Source organism: Paroedura picta, chromosome 6 (assembly GCF_049243985.1).
Source record: "Paroedura picta isolate Pp20150507F chromosome 6, Ppicta_v3.0, whole genome shotgun sequence".
Classification (NCBI taxonomy): Eukaryota; Metazoa; Chordata; class Lepidosauria; order Squamata; family Gekkonidae; genus Paroedura; species Paroedura picta.
In genome coordinates, this window is record NC_135374.1 from 84,693,597 (window position 1) to 84,714,186 (window position 20,590).

Sequence of the window (20,590 nt, forward strand, 5' to 3'; positions counted from 1 at the left end):
CAGAAGCTGCTGTTCTTGTTTTGTTTTGTCTACAGGCCATCAGCTCAACGAAAGCAAAATACAGATAATTGTATCTCCTGTAATAAGTGGGTGGATTACTTTGCATACTTAGTTTTTGCCTCTCCCCTAGCATTGAGATTATGAAGAAGAAGAGTTGGTTCTTATATGCCGCTTTTCCCTACCCGAAGGAGGCTCAAAGCGGCTTACAATCGCCTTCCCTTTCCTCTCCCCACAACGGACACCCTGTGAGGTGGGTGAGGCTGAGAGAGCCCTGATATCACTGCTCAGTCAGAACAGTTTTATCAGTGCCGTGGCGAGCCCAAGGTCACCCAGCTGGCTGCATGTGGGGGAGTGCAGAATCGAACCTGGCATGCCAGATTAGAAGTCCGCACTCCTAACCACTATACCAAACTGGCTCTGGATTGTATATATAGAGAGAGGTTACTTGGTCCCTAGCTACAGAAACTCACATATTAAATCTTATTTCTGGTTTAGAGGCAGGCAAGGCAGCAGGGCCTGATTTGATACCACCTTGTTTAATCAAGGATTTTGACACTTGGTGGTCCCCAATTCAAACATACTTGCTCTGGATCATTGATTATTCTGGACAGTTTCCTGTGGCCTAGCAGGAGGCTATAGAGGTTCCAATTTACAAATAAGGGGGCAAATGTGTCCCCCAAAATTATAGGCCTATAAGTCTTTTGCCATCTTTTGGAAAACTTTATGCAAGCCATTTACTCACTAAATTGAAAACTTGGAATGACTCAGAACACCTGTTGGGAATAGAACTAGCTGGATTTGAGAGGGATATGTCAACAACTGATAATTCTGTGGCCCTTGCATTGAGGGCTGAGAAATATATTAGAGTCAAACAGGGTAGGCTATATGTTGCGTTCTTAGACTTTAAATCAGCATTCAATATGGTCCTTTGGGATAGAATGCAAAAAGCTATATGAAACAAATATATCAATTAAACTACTTTTTTTGATTAATCGTATTTAATACTCAGACTTGAGTCTGTTTTTGGTCCAAATAACTGCCCCCATAGAGGTCAGGGGGGGCATAAGACAAGGTTGTGTCCTTGCACCTACCTAGTTTAATCTTCACATTAATGACTCAACTCACTGAATATGCTATCTTTGCACTCTTCCATGCCAAGGGAGTCATCTGATTCCAGCTATGCTATATGCAGATGATATGGCTCTGGTATCCAGATTGGTATCCAATTGATCAATTGAGTTCTGGTAATTAATTTAGATATTTTAGGCCAAAATTATTATACTGGAATGTCTGTAGTCACATCATGAAAGATGTTCAATCCTATTAATATCTGGGAATTACATTCTAATGCAGGCTTTCTTAGAGTTTTGTGAAGATGGTGGAAGAGTTTCTGGAATGGGTGGGAGATAATTTTAAAAAATATTTTTAAAAATGTGTTAAACATGTATCAGGTGATAAGACCATATATGGTCATGTCAACCCACCTACCCCTCCCAAAATGGCCAATGATGGGCCTGGAGGGGAGGGAGTGGTGAGAGGAGGGGCCCCAGGTGAGTACATACACAGCTATGCTTCCCAACCATATTCTGCATGATTGTACCACTTCTGGGGTTTCTTGAAGTCTGAAAAATATCTCAGTGGTTTCTCAGCAGTAATAGTTGAGAAAGACTGTTCTAATGTTTACTGTCTTGGATTTTGCATGCTGAAGAGTTCTATGAATGCCAAGAATACAGCTGCAATTCTGAAAAAAAATGTATTTCAGCACAGGTACTCAATTTTTCCCTGCATCTTTGGATGCATTTTGGGAAATAATATCCTCACTATTTTTGTATGCTATTCTGATGTAGATTGGTAGCCTGGGTACATGCCCAGATATAATCCAGATGAATTTCCTTACATCAATGTCAGCATGTCCTCTGTGTATTGTCTTATCCTCCATGTTAATGGAAACTGGGCAGAAGACAACTTCTTTTTATGGCTGGTAAATGGTTATTAAATATTGGCTTGCAATTAATTTAGACAGTAAAGAATCACTAGCTTCATTGCCAGAATTAGATTATTTTAAACCTGGATGGGTTCGCCTGCTGACTGATAGGCTGAAATCACTTGAATTGATTGTGACTCACTCTTGGTCTTAAGGAGGCCTGATGCTTATAGCTTGGTTAGTAGCCATCTTGTGGTGGAAGAATGGTGGGGTTTTCAAGAAGGGAAGTGGCATGTATGTTCCCCATGTACTTTGGATATTCATATTACTTCTATAGTATTACGCTGCCATGCTTTCGGAGATTTTTTTTCCTTTGCAAGAATGAATTCACTCCCACTTGCTGTTTTACATAGATGATTCATGGGCCAAGAAAGGGGATCTACAGTTTGTACCTGTGATAGGTCTTCTGCGGAAACCATTTAGCATTTCTTCTTGATCTGTACAATTTATTGTAACTGAGAAGAAAATTCCTGGATCCTCATCTGAGTTAGAAGCCTGCACACTCCTCTGACTATCATGCAATGACTCAGTTAGCGGACCTGGATTATAGCATGTTCGATTTGTTTGTTTTTAATAAATATTGATCAGCAATCACTTTCTGTTATATTGCTGTTTTTTTCCTGGCCGAACAACCTACTGGCTTTAAGTCCTAGAAGGGACTATTTAATTGTATGTGATTGTTCTCTGAGCAAATTGTTGGATATAAATATGTCTTGACAGATGACTGATGTAGTCAGCCACAGTTCTTTTAAATCAGAGCAATCATGTCCCTGGAAACACTAGGGAGTAAGGACTGCACTTGTGGCTGAAAATGTGTAGAGAATACAGCCTTCGCTTTACCAAAATTATGCACGCAACCCATAAATCAGTACGAAACCAATGACTTCCATTTGAATAATAGCATTTTTTGATACCTTCAGAGGTTTTACAGTTCAGAAAGTAATTGGAAGTGAAGGGATTCTTTTGTTAATTATCTTCAAATCTGAAGCCTGGTTAGGTTTGGATGGTGCTAGGCTTCTTTGACATGCTTAGAATTTGCTTGTCCTAGATGGCTTTTCAAGGACAATCTCTCACTGAAGCCACATGCTATGTGCAATACTAACTGGTATGCAAGAAAATAAATATCCAAACAGGACAAAAAGGGTGGGCAACAGAGATATAACAAACCTTGCTGTAAAAAAATGACATAGGTAACATACCTTGGGAATGGTGATGACAATATAGCATTACATGCAACCATTCCAGTGGCTTCCTTTTAGGATTAGTATAGGGTGTTTCATGTAAGCATATTGCTGTGGTGTGAAATCTAGACTGGGTAGGCTTTAATACAATAACTTAAGCTACAGGGATCTGCTGCTGGGCTCCTGCTACAGCAAACAAAATGCATGTTGCATTTCCATGAAACCAGTGTTCATGTGAAGTAAAGCAATTTCTTCTTCAGCAGTGGTCCCCAACCTTTTTATCACCGGGGACCACTCAACCCCTTTTACTGAGGCCCGGTGGGGGGGGGTAGTTTACTCCTCTACTCTCAACCACTGCCCTAACGCTCTCTCTGATTGCTATGGTAATGTTTAAACATCCCTTCAAAATAAGATACAGACACGCCACAACAATGAACATAAGGAACATTTTATTTTCATGGAAATTTTAACTCATGACAATGACAAATCAATGGGAACCCTGAGCTTGTTTCTCTACAACGAGATAGTCCCATCTGGGAGTGATGGGAGACAATGACACCCGAAGTGTGTTGTAAAGGGCTGGGGGGGATGAAGTAAAGGGCCGGGGGGGGGAGAAGGCGTCCTTCGGGGCCCACCTCCGATTAGTCAAAGGACCACATGTGGCCCACAGGTTGGGGATTGCTATTCTTCAGTATTTCCATGACCTGAAATAGAGAAGTGACACTGAATGTAAACTTCTTTTCCAACTTCCCCTCCTCCACAGACTTGATGAACCTTGCAAAGCAATGTACTGCATTCTGGTGTTGGAGCAAAACACTCAACTTCTCCCTTGAGATTCAGGAGGACGTCTCGATGGGTGTTTTCTTGCCACTTTCACAGGAGGCAGGGCTTAATTTTAACTTCCAGTCCTGCACTGTGGGAGACACCTTGCTCTGGTCTTCTTCCTGCCTCTTAAGGAGTGGCAGGACTGTTTACCTATCTGGATCCATCAGTATTTAATCAGTAGATGAGTAATGTTTTTGGTTGTTAGTTAAATAGTTGGACAGTTGTTAGTTTAATAGTTAAGACTGTTAAAATTGGTCTCTTTATTAGACCTTAAGGTCCCCTTGGAACGGAGTTCATTGCGCCCACCATTTTAGTTGCATAGTTTTTTGTCTAAAAGTTAGGTTAAGAATCAGCTTCCCTGCCTGCCATCGAGCATGCAGGTTTTACCTCTTTAGATTTTAAGTCTTAGTTTTGTTGTGTCCACCATTTTAGGCATGCGGTTTTTCTCCTTAGTTTCCAGTGCAGTTTGTTGCACCCACCATTTTAGGTTTGCAATTTTTTTTAAAGTTTGTATTGTTAGCTCTTCTCATGGCTAGCAGCGAAGAGCACATTGGTGGATTTTCATCTGATGATGACCCTGCAGCCCCCATCATGCCAATTCCTGCTGCAGGCGTGGCCGACAGCAGTCTTATCCTGGCTGTTCCTGCCACAGTGGCCGCATGTGGTGATGAATGCTTGGGAGCGCTGCACACTAAAAAGCCTCAAGTCTCTGACTAGGCTTCTATCTGTACCCAGAAATGGTGCCAACTGATTCAGTATGTGGTGGCAGCCATTTTGCGGAGCATCATATTTTGTTCCATACAGAGTTATATGTGGCTTAGAACCCTACTATTGCGAGAAAAGCATTAAGGTATATTTGCCATTGGAAATTAGATATAATTCCATTGGAAATTAAAAAGAGACAGAAATCTGTGCCAATCCCTCAGGAATTGCAGGAGGCTCACATAAAAAACAAAATTATTTAACAGTCATAGCTGCTCTTTTCTTTCCCTCCTTTCCCAATTATTTCTTTGGTGGGGGCTTTCCTCAGTGAAAGTGTCAGAGGTTGTTAATATTCTTGGTATCCTTGCAAAACTACAATTCCCATGAGTCTTTGGAAAGAAGCCATGACAGTTGAAGTGGTTTGTGTAACTGCTCCCTTCCACAACTTTTACTCCTTTTTGAATGGGAGAAGAGGTTGCTATTTTGACTATCTGTTTCTCTTAGGCAAACAGGAAATCCAAGCTGTCAGCTGTCACTCCACTGGTTTCTATGTGTCCCATTATCCAGTTGCTTCCCCATCCCTACCAAAATCAATGCAAACAGAGAAAACTGGCTACACAGGAGAATCTGTGAAATGGAACAATCGTACTATGATGAAATCTTAGGAAGGAGGAAGTCCTTGTCAGTCAATGATCTCTGTAACTAATAAGAATGATGGAAAATTCTGGCAGTACTTAGCACAAAAATTCAAAATGATGCACCTGCCTTTCAGTCATCTGAGTTTAAAGATTAGATAAGTGAAACATTTTGAATAATAATAATATTTTAGTGTTAAGGTACTATAGTTGCACATCTAGATATCTTACTCTTGTCAGAGGGACTAGGACCATGTTTTTCAGACTGCGTTTTTAATTGCTCAAAAATGAAATGTATTTTTGTGTCCACTCTGGCATAAACATGTTTTATATAAATCCTTGGCTTTAACATGCTAGCAGTAATCAGAAAAAGAATTCAGGAACCCTTATGATACAATTCCAAGTCGTCATAAAGTTCTGCTTTAGTAAAACAAAGATTGCATTTGCTGTACTGGAATTACAGTTGAAAACACAATCTGCAGTGAAAGCATTTGCATTATGATTCTGTTCTTTTTCCTTTATTTTTTAAAATGTAATTGTCCTTGTATTTTAATACATACATACATACATACATACATAATTTATTTTTATTGTATATGAAGCGCTTACAGAAGATGAAAAGAAAAAGAAACAACCAGCTAGCAAAATAATTGTTGATACATGTGAGAGTATAGTCTGTTATTATCTTTAAAAGTACATATTCAGTTTCCATCGCATATTAGTCCTTACCTAAAAGTTACTACTGTGTTTGTTAGCAAAGTAATTGTTGATACATATGAGAATATAATCTGTTATTATCTTAAGTAATATATAGTCAGTTCCCACCATATGTTGGCCCTAACCTAGAAGTTGCTGCTGTCTTTCCTAAGAGAGACCAGGTAATTGCTCCACTGTTCGTCACATTCTTCAGGTGGTCGCAAAAGATGGAATTGTGTTCTTTTCCATGATATATCTGCTGGCAGATCTTGAAATATTTGTGCTTCTTGATCCACCAAACTCAGTGGTGTTGCGTGATGCTTTTTGAGTAGAGTATTTCTTGCAGCCTTACTGTCAGAGCCCACAAAGATGTCTCTTAGTTGCTTCTTGCGTGTGGTCGCCTTTGAATAGACTCTGTATACTTTGTCAATCCGAATCTCTTCCTCCTCTAAGTAATCTTCCAGGCTTTCGATGATTTCCTTACTTAGGTCTGTTTTCCCAAATTCTTCCAAGACGCCTTTGATTTTTACGTTCCTAGCTTTAGATTCTACTTCCAGAGTTTCGGGTTTATCTTCTGCCACGCTCTCCCGCTCCTGTTGATTAACTTCCAGACAATGGATTCTTGTGTGGTGTGTTGCCAGCTGAGTTGTGTTTTCATGAGCTATTTTTTCAAACCGCCGATTCTGTCTTTCTTGGTATCTTGAATTTCCTTTTCAACCTTTTTTGACTACTTTCAGCATCTCTGAGTTGCCTTTGCATAACAAACGAAAGAACTGTGCCTTAGTTAGGTTTTCCATCGCTGTAAATAGTCACAGATCAAAGACAAGGCGTCTTGCGATAGTTCAGGCAATCAGGAATTATCAGTTAGTCAATCTCCGTATTCTGTCAGCATCTCCCGCTGAGCTCTCCTTAACAAATTCTTAAGATCTTCCTTTTATTTGTTTTAACGAGTGTATTTAGCTGGCTTGCTTCCCGTCCAAAGAAAGAATTCCTTTGTAAATTGGTTAGGGGGAAGAAGGGGGGCTAGTGCCTGGCTTTAAAGAAGAAGAAAGCAAACAGAGAACTCACAGTCTTTGCGTTGTTGATTCGTCAGTCTTCGGCTCTTGTCAAGCTTGTAAGAGATAATCTGGGAAGAATGCAGGATTTTATGTGGCTGGTCGTTTCAAGCTTAGAAAATTGTTTACGACAAGGACGCCATTATGGCCCCGAGCACAGGCAGCGGTGATCCGGAGAACTTAGTCTCCGCGGATCTGTAGGACCCTCAGGATGCCGTTCCTGGTTACTGGGCGACCAGCAAGCGAGATTTGCGCATCCCGTTCAGGTCTGCCAGGTGCTTCTGCTCCTCGCCCTCTACTTGGCTCAGGAGCTCGTTATGGAACGGGCTAGCACAGCGCCATCTTCAGTCATCTCCAATACTTATATATTTTCTTGTTTGAATATCATAAGTATTCTTTTATATATATATGTGTGTGTGTGTGTGTGTGTATGTGTATATATGCTATAGGGAAATATTTTTATAGGAGCTTAAAGGAAAATGAAGTAGGAGCCCTAGCTACAGTCAAGCTTGATGACCTGAGATAGGGGTTCCCAATATGCCCATAAGGCATTTTTAGAAAGTTGATGTGGCCAAGTAGTGCTTTGGCCCAAGAAGACATTTGACTGGCTGTGCAGATCTTACCCCCCCAAAATTGCTCCATCAACAGCTGCCAATACAACACGGTCTTCACTGCATGACTCAAGGTAAACTGTGTGTTAAACAAGTAATTTCTTTTAAATCTGTTCACTTGAAAAGGCCTCTTGTTAATCATAGGTTCTGCCTGAAATGTTGAAAAGATTCTACTACAATTAGGGAAGATCTCACTCCCTAACACATGGTTGGCTCTACTTCCTGTGGCAACCATTATGCGGTTTTACTCTTGGTCAGCATTTGAAATGTGCCCCAAGGTTTCTGAAAGCTGGGAACTCCTGCCTTCTAAAATTGAAAGAAGAGTTGGTTTTTATATGCCACTTTACCAGAAAGTGTGTCAAAGCATCTTACAATCACCTTCTCTTTTCTCCCCCCACAACAGACACCCTGTGAGATAGGTGGGACTCAGAGAGCTATGACAGAACTGCTCTGTGAGACTAGCTCTATCAGTGCTGTGACTAGCCCAAGGTCACCCAGCTAGCTGCATGTGGAGGACCGGGGAATGAAACCAGTTCGCCAGATTAGAAGCTAGTGCTCTCAACCACTACACTAAGTTGGCTCTCCTCCTCAATTAGTCTCCTCCCAAAAAGGCATTAGGCAGCTTCTTGTCAGGTTCTGTGTCTGAGTAGCTTAACATCTGTAAACTACTGTCTCATTATTAGGAATCTGCACTGGTTCTATATAGCTTTATTTTTAGAGACACAGCTTTCTTTCTAGTTCACGTTAGCAGTTAGCTAGAAAGTGGAGCAAGACTGTGCAATGCATTTCTTCAACAACTCATAATTTAGCTGTCTCTGTGTGGGATTTCTTGTGTTTGGAATGTGGTTTTTAAAATCTTCTGCTCTTTTTCTTACAAATTGTATGTGTTGCACTCCAATCAGGGAAAGCAGCAGGATGTATAGAAAACATTAACTTTTATTTGTTAAACTTCTAAAATGAAATGGGAGGGCCCAGTCAAAATTCCCCCTGGTTACCAAAAAGCTGGAATGACATTAGGCAGAGCTGTTGAACCTGTCACATCTTGCACTGGGACAAGTTTGATGCTGGACAGCTGCACCTTGATTTCATGGACATTGGGGACCAATGAGAAGTGTAAGAGGCAATAAATGGAAAGAAAACTGTCTCTACCTTCTCCAAAGAATGTTTTTTTTTATTGCTGCGGTTACCATCCAGGTTATAGCCAGAGAGTTCTTTTCTTTCCTTTCCCTCTTCTACTTCTCTTTTTATGCTGTCTTCTGTCCATTCTATTTCTGTCTTCCCATGGGATTATTATTTCAGTTTGCATCTGGTGTATTGGCTGCTGATTACTATTTCCTCTTACACTTCTTCTTGGTGAAAGAGGCAAAGATTTATACTAAGATCTCTTACTGCAGAACATAGCTTTTTGGTAAAATCTGTAGGTTACAGATTGTGTTTGGGATGCTGAAGTGGTTTTGAGGCAGAGTTGTAGACCTGTCAGTTTCAAGTTATCACCCTGGTCTTAGAAGATTTGGATTGACACCTGAGATTCCTCTGGGTTCAGTTTAAAGTGTTGGCTTTTACCTTCAAAGCCTTGTATGACCTGGTACCCACATACTGGCTCTTTCTTTCCACACAGGGCAGTGACAGCCATAATAGCCTATTCCACTGATTTCTCAGTGACGGCACCAGAGCTCTGAAATGGGTTAGCATAGCAGAGGGGGCTCTGCTTATATCTCCGGCTTCTGTTCTTTGCCGTCTGTACAAAACAGTCCTGTCTTAAGGGGCTTTTGTTTAAATTTAATCAGATCTTTGGGACATTCTGCTTTGCCTATTTTAGATTCCCAGTGCATCTGTTATTTGGTTCTTAGTGATATGATTACTGAGAAGATTTGGGATTGTGTTATAGAGCAGGGGTAGTCAACCTGTGGTCCTACAGATGTTCATGAACTACAATTTCCATGAGCCCAACAGGGGCTCATGGGAATTGTAGTCCATGAATATCTGGAGGACCCACAGGTTTGACTACCCCTGTTATAGAGTGTTGGGAATAACTATGCAAGCTATCTTGGGTTCCTCATGAGTGATGAAAGGTAGTATAAATATATTTAAATTGAAAGGTCTCCCCCTCGTAACCTTTTTTCCAGCCTTCTACTAAAAATAACTTCCTTTTAAGTATGAGCTGTGTATATCTCAATAAAAAATTAAGCACACCATTCAGCAGCAATGTAGATTATATACAGACGGTAAGTACAGCTGAATTTGTCCCTTTTACAAACAGGACTTCAGACTCTAATGTGAATGGTGACTCGTTTTTTTTCCTTCTTTACCTGGGACTAGAAAATAGGCTGATTTTGCTTACTAAACATCAGGTGCCATAGCTTTGTGGCAGAATACGTGCTTTGTATGAAGGAAGCGAATGAATATGGAAGGGAAGATAAATCCAAGGAATGTGCACAGTGAAAGTGAGGGGAAAGGCAGAATGGTAAAGAAAACCCCAGGGGCCTGTATGGCAAAAGCACAGGAAAACACCAGTGCATTAAAGGTCAAAGAATTCTTAATGTCTGTAATTCAAAAGTTCAACTGTGAAGAAACGTTGTAATTGTCACTTATTGCACACCAGTGTTTTATTCACACCATAATTAAAAGTTAACATTTTTGTCTTTCAGGGCTGATTGTTGGAGTGATCTTGAGATATGGCACACCTTCTGTCAGTGGTCAAGATAAGGCATTCAGCTGCTCCCAGCAGAATCGAGCCTTTACAACCCTGTTGGTCAACATCAGTGGGAAATATTTTGAATATACACTGAAAGGAGAAATAAGCCCTGGGAAAATACACAATGTGGAACAGAATGACATGCTAAGGAAAGTAAGAACTACCCATAGAATTTGTTTATGTGCTGATCCACTTTACTGAGCACAGTAAATAATATTGTCCTACTGTATTTGTTTGTGTTACGGGCACCTCCTGAAACAGTCTTCAGACTTTGAGAAACCCCCAAAGTGGTGCAATCATGCAGAATATGGTTGGGAAGCATAGCTGTGTACACGCCCACCCAGAATTCCTTCCCTTCTCACCCCCTCCAGGCCCATTATTAGCCATTTTTGGTAGGGCAGGTCAACACTCTCACTCATTCAAGAAACTTTTCCAGGGCTGTCAAGGAACCCCGAGAGTTTCATGAAACCCTGGTTGAGAAAGACGACATTAGATAGTGGAGAGATGAACCATAAATCATTTGGTCAGAGTTTCAGGTCCTGATTACTTTTTTCTTTCTCAGCAATCAGCAGTGCATTTTGGGGATTTCCAATTATGGCATTCAGACTACAGTTCAAGGAAAAGTAAAATTTATTTTCCTGGATAGCATAATTATGTGTGTAAACAGTCCGGGGAGGGGATCCTTTCCCCTGGTATGTGGAAGCTCAATCATGTGCATTCTGATTCTCATGTCATGTCAGCAGCTGCTTATCTTAAGTCAGTTAGCAAAGTTAATATTTCAATTAATACACTAATTTCTGGGCTCCTGTAGTTAAACCCGCAGATTTCCCAAAGCCATTGGAACAATTCCACAAAATAGGATAAAAATCCAGCAATTCATGCTTCTCTTCACTCCATAATATCAGTTAGTGTCAATTATCATTGAGGTTCTCTCATGGGAGGAGCCTTCTGTTATAAAAATCCAGTTGACACACTGACTCCCTTAACAAAAACTTTCTCTCAATATAAAGAGGTGCATTTCCAGAGTTTACAGTTACTGGTGGTTAGATGTTCCTCATGGAATACACAACAGTTACTCCTTGGTGTATCATTGCTGTCTCAACAAAAGTCACAATTTCTAATGGTAAACTAGACAAAGTCTGGGTTTGAAACTTATTTTGTTGAAAAATGGAGATTGTAAGTGGGCTAATTCAGGGCCAATGAAGTACTGGATTAATTATCTAAATGTGATGTGGCTGCAGGATTAATGACAACAAACCACCTCTCTGAAGAAGGGGTATATGGAATTGCATCTACTTCTTGCTTCCTATCTGATTGTCATGTAGCGGCCATAATTAGTTACAGGATCTTCCTGTGTGGACCGAACTGTGCATGACTGCCAGGGCTCGTTCCAAGTTTTGAGGAGACTTGAGCAGAATGTTGACAAAAGGCCCATGAGCCCAGCTCACATCTTGCTTCTGATTCCCTGTGCAGCTGTCCCCTGCTCTACTTATGACCCTCCACCCACTGCCTGTGCTCACCATTCCCTGCATGCTTTTTCCTCATCAGCACTGGGTGGGTTTGTAGGGCTGGGAGGGCTGCCACTGTGACAGTTAGGAACATCCCTTGCATCATTTGCATGCTCTTCACTGGTGGTGCTGAGCAGTTGGGGCACACAGGAGCATAGGATATGATACACTTGCAATGAGTAGGCATACGGGTGGTGTGTGTGTGTGGCAGCAGCAGTGGGCCCTGTCAGATACGCCCCATAAGGGTATGGTGAGACCAGCCCCCATTGTCTACTATCTTATAATAGTAGTACAATATAAAACAATATGTACATGTAGTCTGAAATATAGTTTTCTAGCAAATAAATTATTTGAAGTCACATACATCCTGTTGAATGAGACCTTCTTTTTCGAGGCACACCAGTCTCTGAAATGTTTACACTGATTTGGTTGAAGAAGAGATGGTTCTTACATGCCACTTTTCTCTACCAAAAGGAGTCTCAAAGCAGCTTACAATCGCCTTCCCTTTCCTCTCCCCACAACAGAAACCCTGTGAGGTAGGTGAGGCTGAGAGAGCCCTGATATTACTGCTTAGTCAGAACAGCTATTTCAGTGCTGTGACAAGCCCAAGGTCACCTAGCTGGTTGCATGTGGAAGAACGGGGAATCAAACCCGGCTTGCCAGATTAGAAGCTGCCCCCTCAAACCACTACACCAAGCTGGGATATTGACATGAGCAATGTGTATCTTCAAAATCTTGGCAACTTTTAGTTCTCAGGAACGATCTTAGAACTCTTTCTCTCTTTTTCAGGTAACCTTTGACCCAGAAGTGTTCTTCAACATTCTCCTGCCTCCTATTATTTTTCATGCAGGTTATAGTTTGAAGAAGGTGAGCCCAGAACATTTTCTGGACATTATATTTGTCTGGTGTGATCTCAGCCCTGTATACAGGCTCTGATGACGGGTAACTGAAATTGAGTTACTAATGGTCTCTTGGATCAAGATTGGCCTTTAGGTCAGCTGGTGGTCACCACTGTTACTTCTGAACATGTATCATGACGTGTTATGGTGTGCAAGGGGCTGCACTCAGGGAAAGTGTTTCGGAATCTAGGAGCCTGCCTCAAACTCCCTATATGGCCCCGAGATCTGGCATACCACTGATAGGCCTGTGGATTCTTTATGAGGGAGTTTCTTACTGGAAACAGGATTAAGGTTCCTCTTAATAAGATGTCACATGAATGTGATTTTAAGTTTACAATAGAATTTTTCAGCCCCTTTTCTCCTTAAAACGCAAGGTCTAAAAAGCATCCAGATAACCAGGTTTCTCAAATATTTACAGCAGCAAAGCAAACAGACCAAATTGACATTTCTAAGAGTTGGGTACAATTAGCAGAAGCCAGAGCATTTAAACTCTGCAGCTAGCTTGTTTTGGAAAGAGGTTAGATAAGCCAAGCAGCAAAATATGAGAAGGCCAGGACTAGCAGCTTAATTTATTAATTAGCTACCTACCTACTTACAACCTGCTTCCCCCCCCCTCTCCCTGGGAAGTGAATACAATACAGCTTACAACATGCTCTACTCAGGCTTTCCTCGCAACAAACACGTGAGATCAGAACTGGGCCATGTTCATGCAGCAAGCTTCTATACCAGAGTGAGGAATTGTACTTGGGCCTTCTAGGGCCTGTGGTGCCAACCACTGCATTATGTTGGCTCGTCTGTCCCTTTATATCAAAATGCTTAATGGATTCCTTCTGGCACAGTTGCTAGATTGAGTTCTGATCTGGAAAAACCCAAGGTCATATCTTCTTTTAGTTTGTTTGGATAGCTGTGGCCAAGTTGCCGTTTCTCTTGGCCTAATTTGCGGAGTAACTGGGAGGGTCAATGCACTAGTGCCAAAAAGAGCTATGGAAACATCTTAGAATTGTTAGTTGCTCTCAGGATTCTTTTGCTGACTGTGGCAGATGGAAGTTCCCTAAAAACACAGGCTGTGTGTTTCCCCTACTGTAGTCAGCAAAGGGGATACGTCATGTTTTTACCCAGATGGCTCACTGGACAGTAGCTAAGTTTTCATCTCTGGCATGTGTTGTTTCATCTGGGATTTATACAGTTCTTCCGCCAGGTCTATGGTTGAGGCCGGGGTGCAAGGAGAGAATGAGGACCCTCCCCCCCCTTGGGGCATCTAGTCGGTGGCGGGGTATTATCGACCCCTCCTCTTTTGCCTCCCTATGGAGCTAGTTTTTTGGAACCGGGTTAATCACCGCTGTTCTTGTTTTGTCTGTTTTGTTATATTGTTGCTGTATTGTACTTTTAGGGGATGGTTTAATGGGGTTTTAAGCATGCACTGTAACCCGTTGCGAGTCTTGTGGGAGTGGCGGGTAAGAAATTTAATAAATAAATAAACAAACAAATAAATAAAATAGCTTGGACCATAGTGACTACGTGACCAAATAAGTCTGTTCGTACTGGAAGAAATTTTGTGTACCAAGATTTCTGCTGAGTATTGTTCTAGATGGACTTTTGAGGGCTAACAACAACAACCACAACACCCTTATGTTGTCTGTCCTTCCCAGCTGTTCCAGGACAGTAACAAGAAGAAGTATATGAGTAATTAACGTACATGGATAAACAGTTTTTTAAAATGTTTTAAATTAAGTTAAAATAATAATAAATCCTCTTCTTAAAAACCTTACAAAGGGGGAAATCAATTTCTGTTGGATGGATTGGTGTTTTATGGATGGAGCATTGCTGTTTTGTGAGTTAGGGAGGCCAGTTTTACCTTGGTGATTTACTGGCCTCAGCCATAGGCCTGGCAGAATACCTCTGTCCCCCCTCTGAGGGGGTGAGGACATCCTCCGGATGATTTCCACCATTCCATCAGGGAGGTAGGACTTATTTAAATTCTTCTTCCTGTTTGAGTCTGGTGGGAGTCACCCAAGCTCAATTCGTTTCCTGCCTCACAGGGAGACAGTCAGGCAGTGGGCAGCCTATCTTCTATTTCTAATCTATATTTCTAGTCTAATCCTTACCTTAATTCTATTCTACTTGTATCTAAACTCTAAATTTCCTGGCTGGATGCTATTTCTGGTTATTCAAGGCAACAGGAGGAGACTGGGGAGAGATAAGCCTGTAAAGGCACACTCTCAGAGAAACAAAGGGCTTTAAAGGTTTAGCAGCAAGACCTTGAACTTGTTCTAGTCTCCAGTAAGGAGCCAGTGTAGCTGGAATGAGGAACTGTTCTTTTTGGGCAGAAATGTGGAAACAGGGGAATCCTTCATTTTTAGGAGATTCAGAATGAAAGGATGGTCCATTGGGAAAGCCCCCTCACAAAGCGCTTGATGGGCCACCTAGATCAGAGGGTTTTGGAGGGGGCAGGGTTTTTTATTAGAAGGGTTGCCTTGTTGAGCTGAGAAGCCAGACATCTCAATGGTGTTCACCTCTTTTGAGCAAGCTGAAAGCATTAAGAGCACTCTGAAACTACACTGTTTGTAAAGACGTGGTGGTTCTTGCTATGAATTTTCTCTGGTGAGCCAGAAAGAGTTCTCAGAGGCACAGTGAGGCCACCCCAGTGTGCTGGCCATGGAAAGCTACTAGGGTGGACAGTCCTAAAGCATATTGCAGCAGGCATGACTCATACACAACAGTACCTCAGTCTTCCAAATAATTCAGAAGGTCTGTATTGTATAAGCAGAACGTAGCTTTAGTATATCACTGAAGAGATTTTAAAGAATATGTTCGTATTGAACCTATTTTTCTTTCAGAGACACTTCTTCAGAAATCTGGGTTCTATTCTGGCTTATGCCTTCTTGGGAACTGCAGTCTCTTGTTTCATTATTGGGTAAGTGAATTTTGTGAAACGATTGACTCCTGGAGATAAGTAGCCAAAACGTATTACTTAAGTTGTGCTTGGACTGACGTGATTCTTCCAAACCAGTGTAGTTAAATGAGGCTGTTGTTTTTTCATTCAGTGGTAGACCAGTTTCATTATCTGTCCCCTGCTTTATAATGAGATAATGTGATTGCATTTTGTGGATGTCAAGAATCTACAAAAAAAATTATAGAATCTCTGGACCCATGGTAAAAATATGTTTCATTCTATTTATCTGAATATAGGGTCCCGAGAAGGAGGAGGTGTTACCCACTAGTTAGTAAAAAGTTTCTAATAAGTTAACAGTTCTTCATTTTAGGTACCCAATAGTGAATGCTACATGCTATACTTCCTATGAATTAGGCAATATCCCCCCTTCTCTCTAAATCTTCCTTCAGTGAGTTGTATCCAAAATGCTTTTCTACAATAGTTATTGCCTTAGCAAAAGGCAATTTTGGTGACACCCACTCCTGCTGCAGACCCTCGGCCTCTGATGTCTTAGTTCCTAATGAAAAATAGTAGAAGGGGAGAGATCAGAATTCTGCTTCCATGAGCTTCAGTTGACTAGTTAGATTCAACTGTTGTCTTTAGGACAGAGTTCTCTGTGTTTTCCCTTTACTTTCACTGATTCGAATGTCCAAATAACAAAGAAAGGGGCTAAGGTTTAACTCCTGTGTGAATTTACTTGAAAGTAAGTACTGTTTGATTCAGTGAGACTTAGTATGCAATAAATGGTCTGCATTGTCAGTCGTAGGACATATGCCTGGAAGAGAGACATACGTAGGATTAATTTCTATATGGAGGGTAGTACATTATATTCAGTCTCTAAATTACAGCCACTGTAAAAATATGTGATTTGCTGCATATTTTCCTCCCTTATAGAAATCTTATGTATGGTGTTGTGAAGCTAATGAAGCTGGTGGGGCAACTGTCTGATAAATTCTACTACACAGATTGTCTTTTCTTTGGAGCTATCATATCTGCTACTGATCCAGGTATTGTGTGGTACAGGCTTTAAGAAGTTAAAATAGTTTTGTTATTACTGGTACTTTCATTCTAGTTTAGCTATCCAATATACATATTTTGTTACAATGTGCCTACTGGGAGAAATAAAAATTTTTGTGTTAAAAAAGGTTGGTCTGATGTTTAATCTTATTTCTCATTTCCCCCAGATCTAATAATTATAAAGAATAGTGAATATGTAACCTAGCAGACTTACTTGTATATTGGGTGTTAAAGTGTGGCTTCTTACAGAACTCTGGAATGCAACATTAATTTGTATGTGGTTGTTGCCCTGTCCAGAAGGCTTGGAGTAGAAATGTGATTTGCACAACTGCACAAGAATGCACAGAATGGGGATGTGTGACATGGCTGGCTGGCTGAAACTACCTGGGAAATTGCTAAGAGAACAATACAGATGCTAATTTTTTCCTAGCTCAACTAGGGATGGGCATAAACCATATTTTTGCTGTTTGTTTTTGTTTGTGGTTCAGGGCTGAACCATGAACGGGGGGAGGTTGATTCACAAACTGAACTGGTTTGTAGCGGTTTGCGACCCTGCTTTCTGCTCCCCACCGTTTTCTGTTCTTCACCCACTACCATGAATTGTCTTAAAATTCGTGGAAGTTCATTGTGATTCTTTAGTATTGCAAACTTCAGTTCGTGAACCATGAACTCTCCAAAATTGGTCACAGACGTAAGTTTGTTCGCTGGCTTATGCCCATCCCTAATTTCAACCCTGGGTTTTGGCTTAGTCTTTCTTAAGATACACTGGCAGTGTGGGATCCTTTCTGTACTACAAAGATAATGTGAGAAGCGGTGGCTTGTGCAGCCCACTTCTAGCAGGAACTATGCTTCCCAGGAGCTGGAATCATGCTGGGGTGCAGAGAAACTGTCCTGTGGTTTTGCTTGTTCACCTTGGTGACAAGGAAAGGAGCTTTGCTGCAGCAGTTTCCTATCACCCCCAATATCATTGTAGCAGACATGGAAGATGGATCAGAGAATGGGCTGCAAAAGTTTAGCAAGGACTAAAATTTACCCCCTGTTAAATAGACTTGCATAAGCAGACTTTCACTAAGATAATAAATCATTGGCATTTTTATGCTTTAGTTTCTAATTCAGAGTCCAGAGGAGGCTGTAGGCTTATTACTACGACTTTTGTGCAAAACTTTTGTACTTGTGCCTACAACCTGGCTTTCCTCGCTGTAACTGAGAGGGGGTTACACAAAGTTGCAAACTTGATTATAGGAGGAGGCTAAAATTATCTGTGTTGGTTATATCTATTCTATCCAGGTCTTGACAAGTGAATACAGTCAATTCATTTCCAAGTGCTATGTATCATACATGGAATGGCAGAAGGCTTACAGATGTGGTGTTCTCATCTACTGTAATTGTTGTCACAAAGGACAGAAACTGAGTGTTTCTAAAACTTCCCTTAAGATCCAGTTATGATGTTCATGATCAATATATTTGTGTTCTTGCATGGTGATTAGTAGGGTACTTAATTCATATGATCTCACTATTGATGTGTATGCCTCTATGGAGTAACAACTGTGACTAAACTTGTCTTGAACACTTTACTCACAAGGCACAAGCCATTGCCACATGCAAAATGAACATGGGGAACTGGGCCTTAGAGGAACGTTGTAGAAGGTTGTTTCAGTTTCTTTCCCCTATCCTAGCTATGTCAGCATCTGTTGTATTCATGTTCTATTGCTGTTGGAAACAAGAAGTCATAGTCTTCCTTGTTCAAAGTCATGCATAATACCAATTTTAAGTCTCCCCCTTTTTTTTCACTTGTAGTCACCGTACTGGCAATTTTTAACGAACTGCATGCTGATGTTGATCTCTATGCACTGCTGTTTGGAGAGAGTGTTCTAAATGATGCTGTTGCCATTGTTCTGTCTTCGTAAGTAAAAATTAGTTGTCATGAAGTTGGGCAAAATAAAACTTCAGCTTTCTTACTGTTATGTGAATTAGCTGTGATGGCTAATATCTCAGCATTTGGTTGAAAATGTTCAAGAGCTGTCAAGGAAATGAGGATTATTTAATCCTTGTTATTAGGGATGGACACATACCACAAAAATGCGATTCAGTGTGGTTCATGGTTCACCCATAGGCACAAACCTTACGAACCTGGTTTGTGCCCCAGCCTTTGAGTGGATCAGTTGTTTCTGGCCTAAACAGCCGAGCTGTGAGAGCAGGTGGCATCTGTAGCTCAAATGTTTCTCAAGAACTGAGCCATGAGAGCAGGCTGCCCCCTGCAGCTCAGCTGTTTTAAGGGACTTCCTTAGGCAGGCCAGCCCTGGTTTAAACCCCTCCTTTCTGTTCACATGAACCTCCAGGAACCATCATGAATGGCATAAAAATCTGTGAGAATTCATGGCAGTTCTTCAGTTCACAAATGCTTCATGAATCACGAACTGCAAAAATTCATGATGAACTTTAGTTTTGTCAGCCGATTCGTGCCCAACTTTACTTATGATGATAACTGCATAGTGAAATAAGTAATGGGAATTGTAGTACATGGTTAATGCTCCTTTCCCCCCTCCGTTTCCTTTAGCTCTATTGTGGCCTATCAACCCACAGGGGAGAACGTCCATGCTTTTGATGCAACAGCCTTTTTAAAATCTGTTGGAGTCTTCCTTGGAATTTTCAGTGGCTCGTTCATGATGGGAGCAGTGACAGGAGTTGTGACAGCCCTGATATCCTTTGCATAAAACTTTTTTCAAATTGCATTTACAAATTTACTGCTGATTTCTGAAGTGGAAATATTTGCTGTTATCTGGTGCTTGCCTGAAACTGGCACCTGTAGAGTGGAAGTGAATCTCTTGTATCTTTAAAAGGATGTTGAAGAAAGGAGTAGTGTCAATCCAGAATTTTGTCATGTGAATTAGAATTCTGAGCCACCAAGATGAGTCTAGAGCCTGGTTGGTTTATAGGTAAAGACTGAGGCTTGACAAGAAAACATTTTTAATAATGCCAGGTTGGGCAGAACCAGCGGGCTTACCTCTGCTTCTGTTGCACCACATTGACTCTCCTCATATTCAGTATTCACACAAACAGACTTTAACTGAGGAGTTCGATGTTTTTTTAGCTGCTGTTCTGCTGCTTCTAGCTTGCAGACTGTTTTATTAGCACCATTGTAGGTGCTTTTTATATTTTGTCTTGCATCATGGTTTATTTTACTATGTTTTATTGTTTTTAATTTGTGAGCTACCTTCTGGAGGCATCTGGAGAGGTGGCATATATATTTTCCAAAATAAGCAACTGATAGCTGGAAGACCTATATCCAATGGATTTTTTGCATCCTTAACAAAATAAATACGTAACAAAGTTTACAAAGCTGCACTGCTTCCCATTGCTGGAGACGGCTCTCTTTTTCTTGATGTCCTGGAGCACATTCTTGTTGGCTGAAGCTTGTGGGTTTACAGGTAAGATGTCTTGAAATAACAGTGGTCCTGCAACCAGGCAGTTTTGAGCTGACAGCCTGATCAGCAGAGCATTAGAACACTTCACCTTGAAGTTGGGTGTTGGTTTTGTCACCTGTCAAAATCTGTTGGGAGAAAGTGGCATTGCTGTCCTGAAGATGTGTCTGTGGGCCTTAGGGCTTGAATAAATTTATGGTGAGAATCTGGTTTACATTTTAATTCCACAAGCACGATTCTAACTCTAATTAGCATACAGAGCCATCAAAATGTCTGTTTTGGGACCCTGAAAGTGAAAGCTCACTGTTACTGCCTCAAACTAATTGATTTCTTTGTAGAAGATAATCAGTTGCCTGGGCTTTTGCTTTAATGACCAAAGTCATCTTATGCTATTATTTTGTGGGACATTTTGACTTATTAAGGAATCA

The 20,590-nt window shown here is 41.1% G+C and overlaps 1 protein-coding gene across 4 annotated transcripts in view; it reads left to right on the forward strand.

Moving 5' to 3' along the window:
* SLC9A7 (solute carrier family 9 member A7) overlaps positions 1–20,590 on the forward strand; it is a 66,303-nt gene that overhangs the window by 23,202 nt on the left and 22,511 nt on the right. For all 4 annotated transcript variants that reach the window (XM_077343396.1, XM_077343398.1, XM_077343397.1 and 1 more), the window contains 7 exons: positions 10,338–10,537; positions 12,682–12,759; positions 15,629–15,705; positions 16,618–16,730; positions 18,538–18,643; positions 19,298–19,444; positions 20,068–20,168. In XM_077343396.1, coding sequence (XP_077199511.1) covers positions 10,338–10,537; positions 12,682–12,759; positions 15,629–15,705; positions 16,618–16,730; positions 18,538–18,643; positions 19,298–19,444; positions 20,068–20,168 — 822 coding nt within the window. The remainder of the gene's footprint in view (positions 1–10,337; positions 10,538–12,681; positions 12,760–15,628; positions 15,706–16,617; positions 16,731–18,537; positions 18,644–19,297; positions 19,445–20,067; positions 20,169–20,590) is intronic.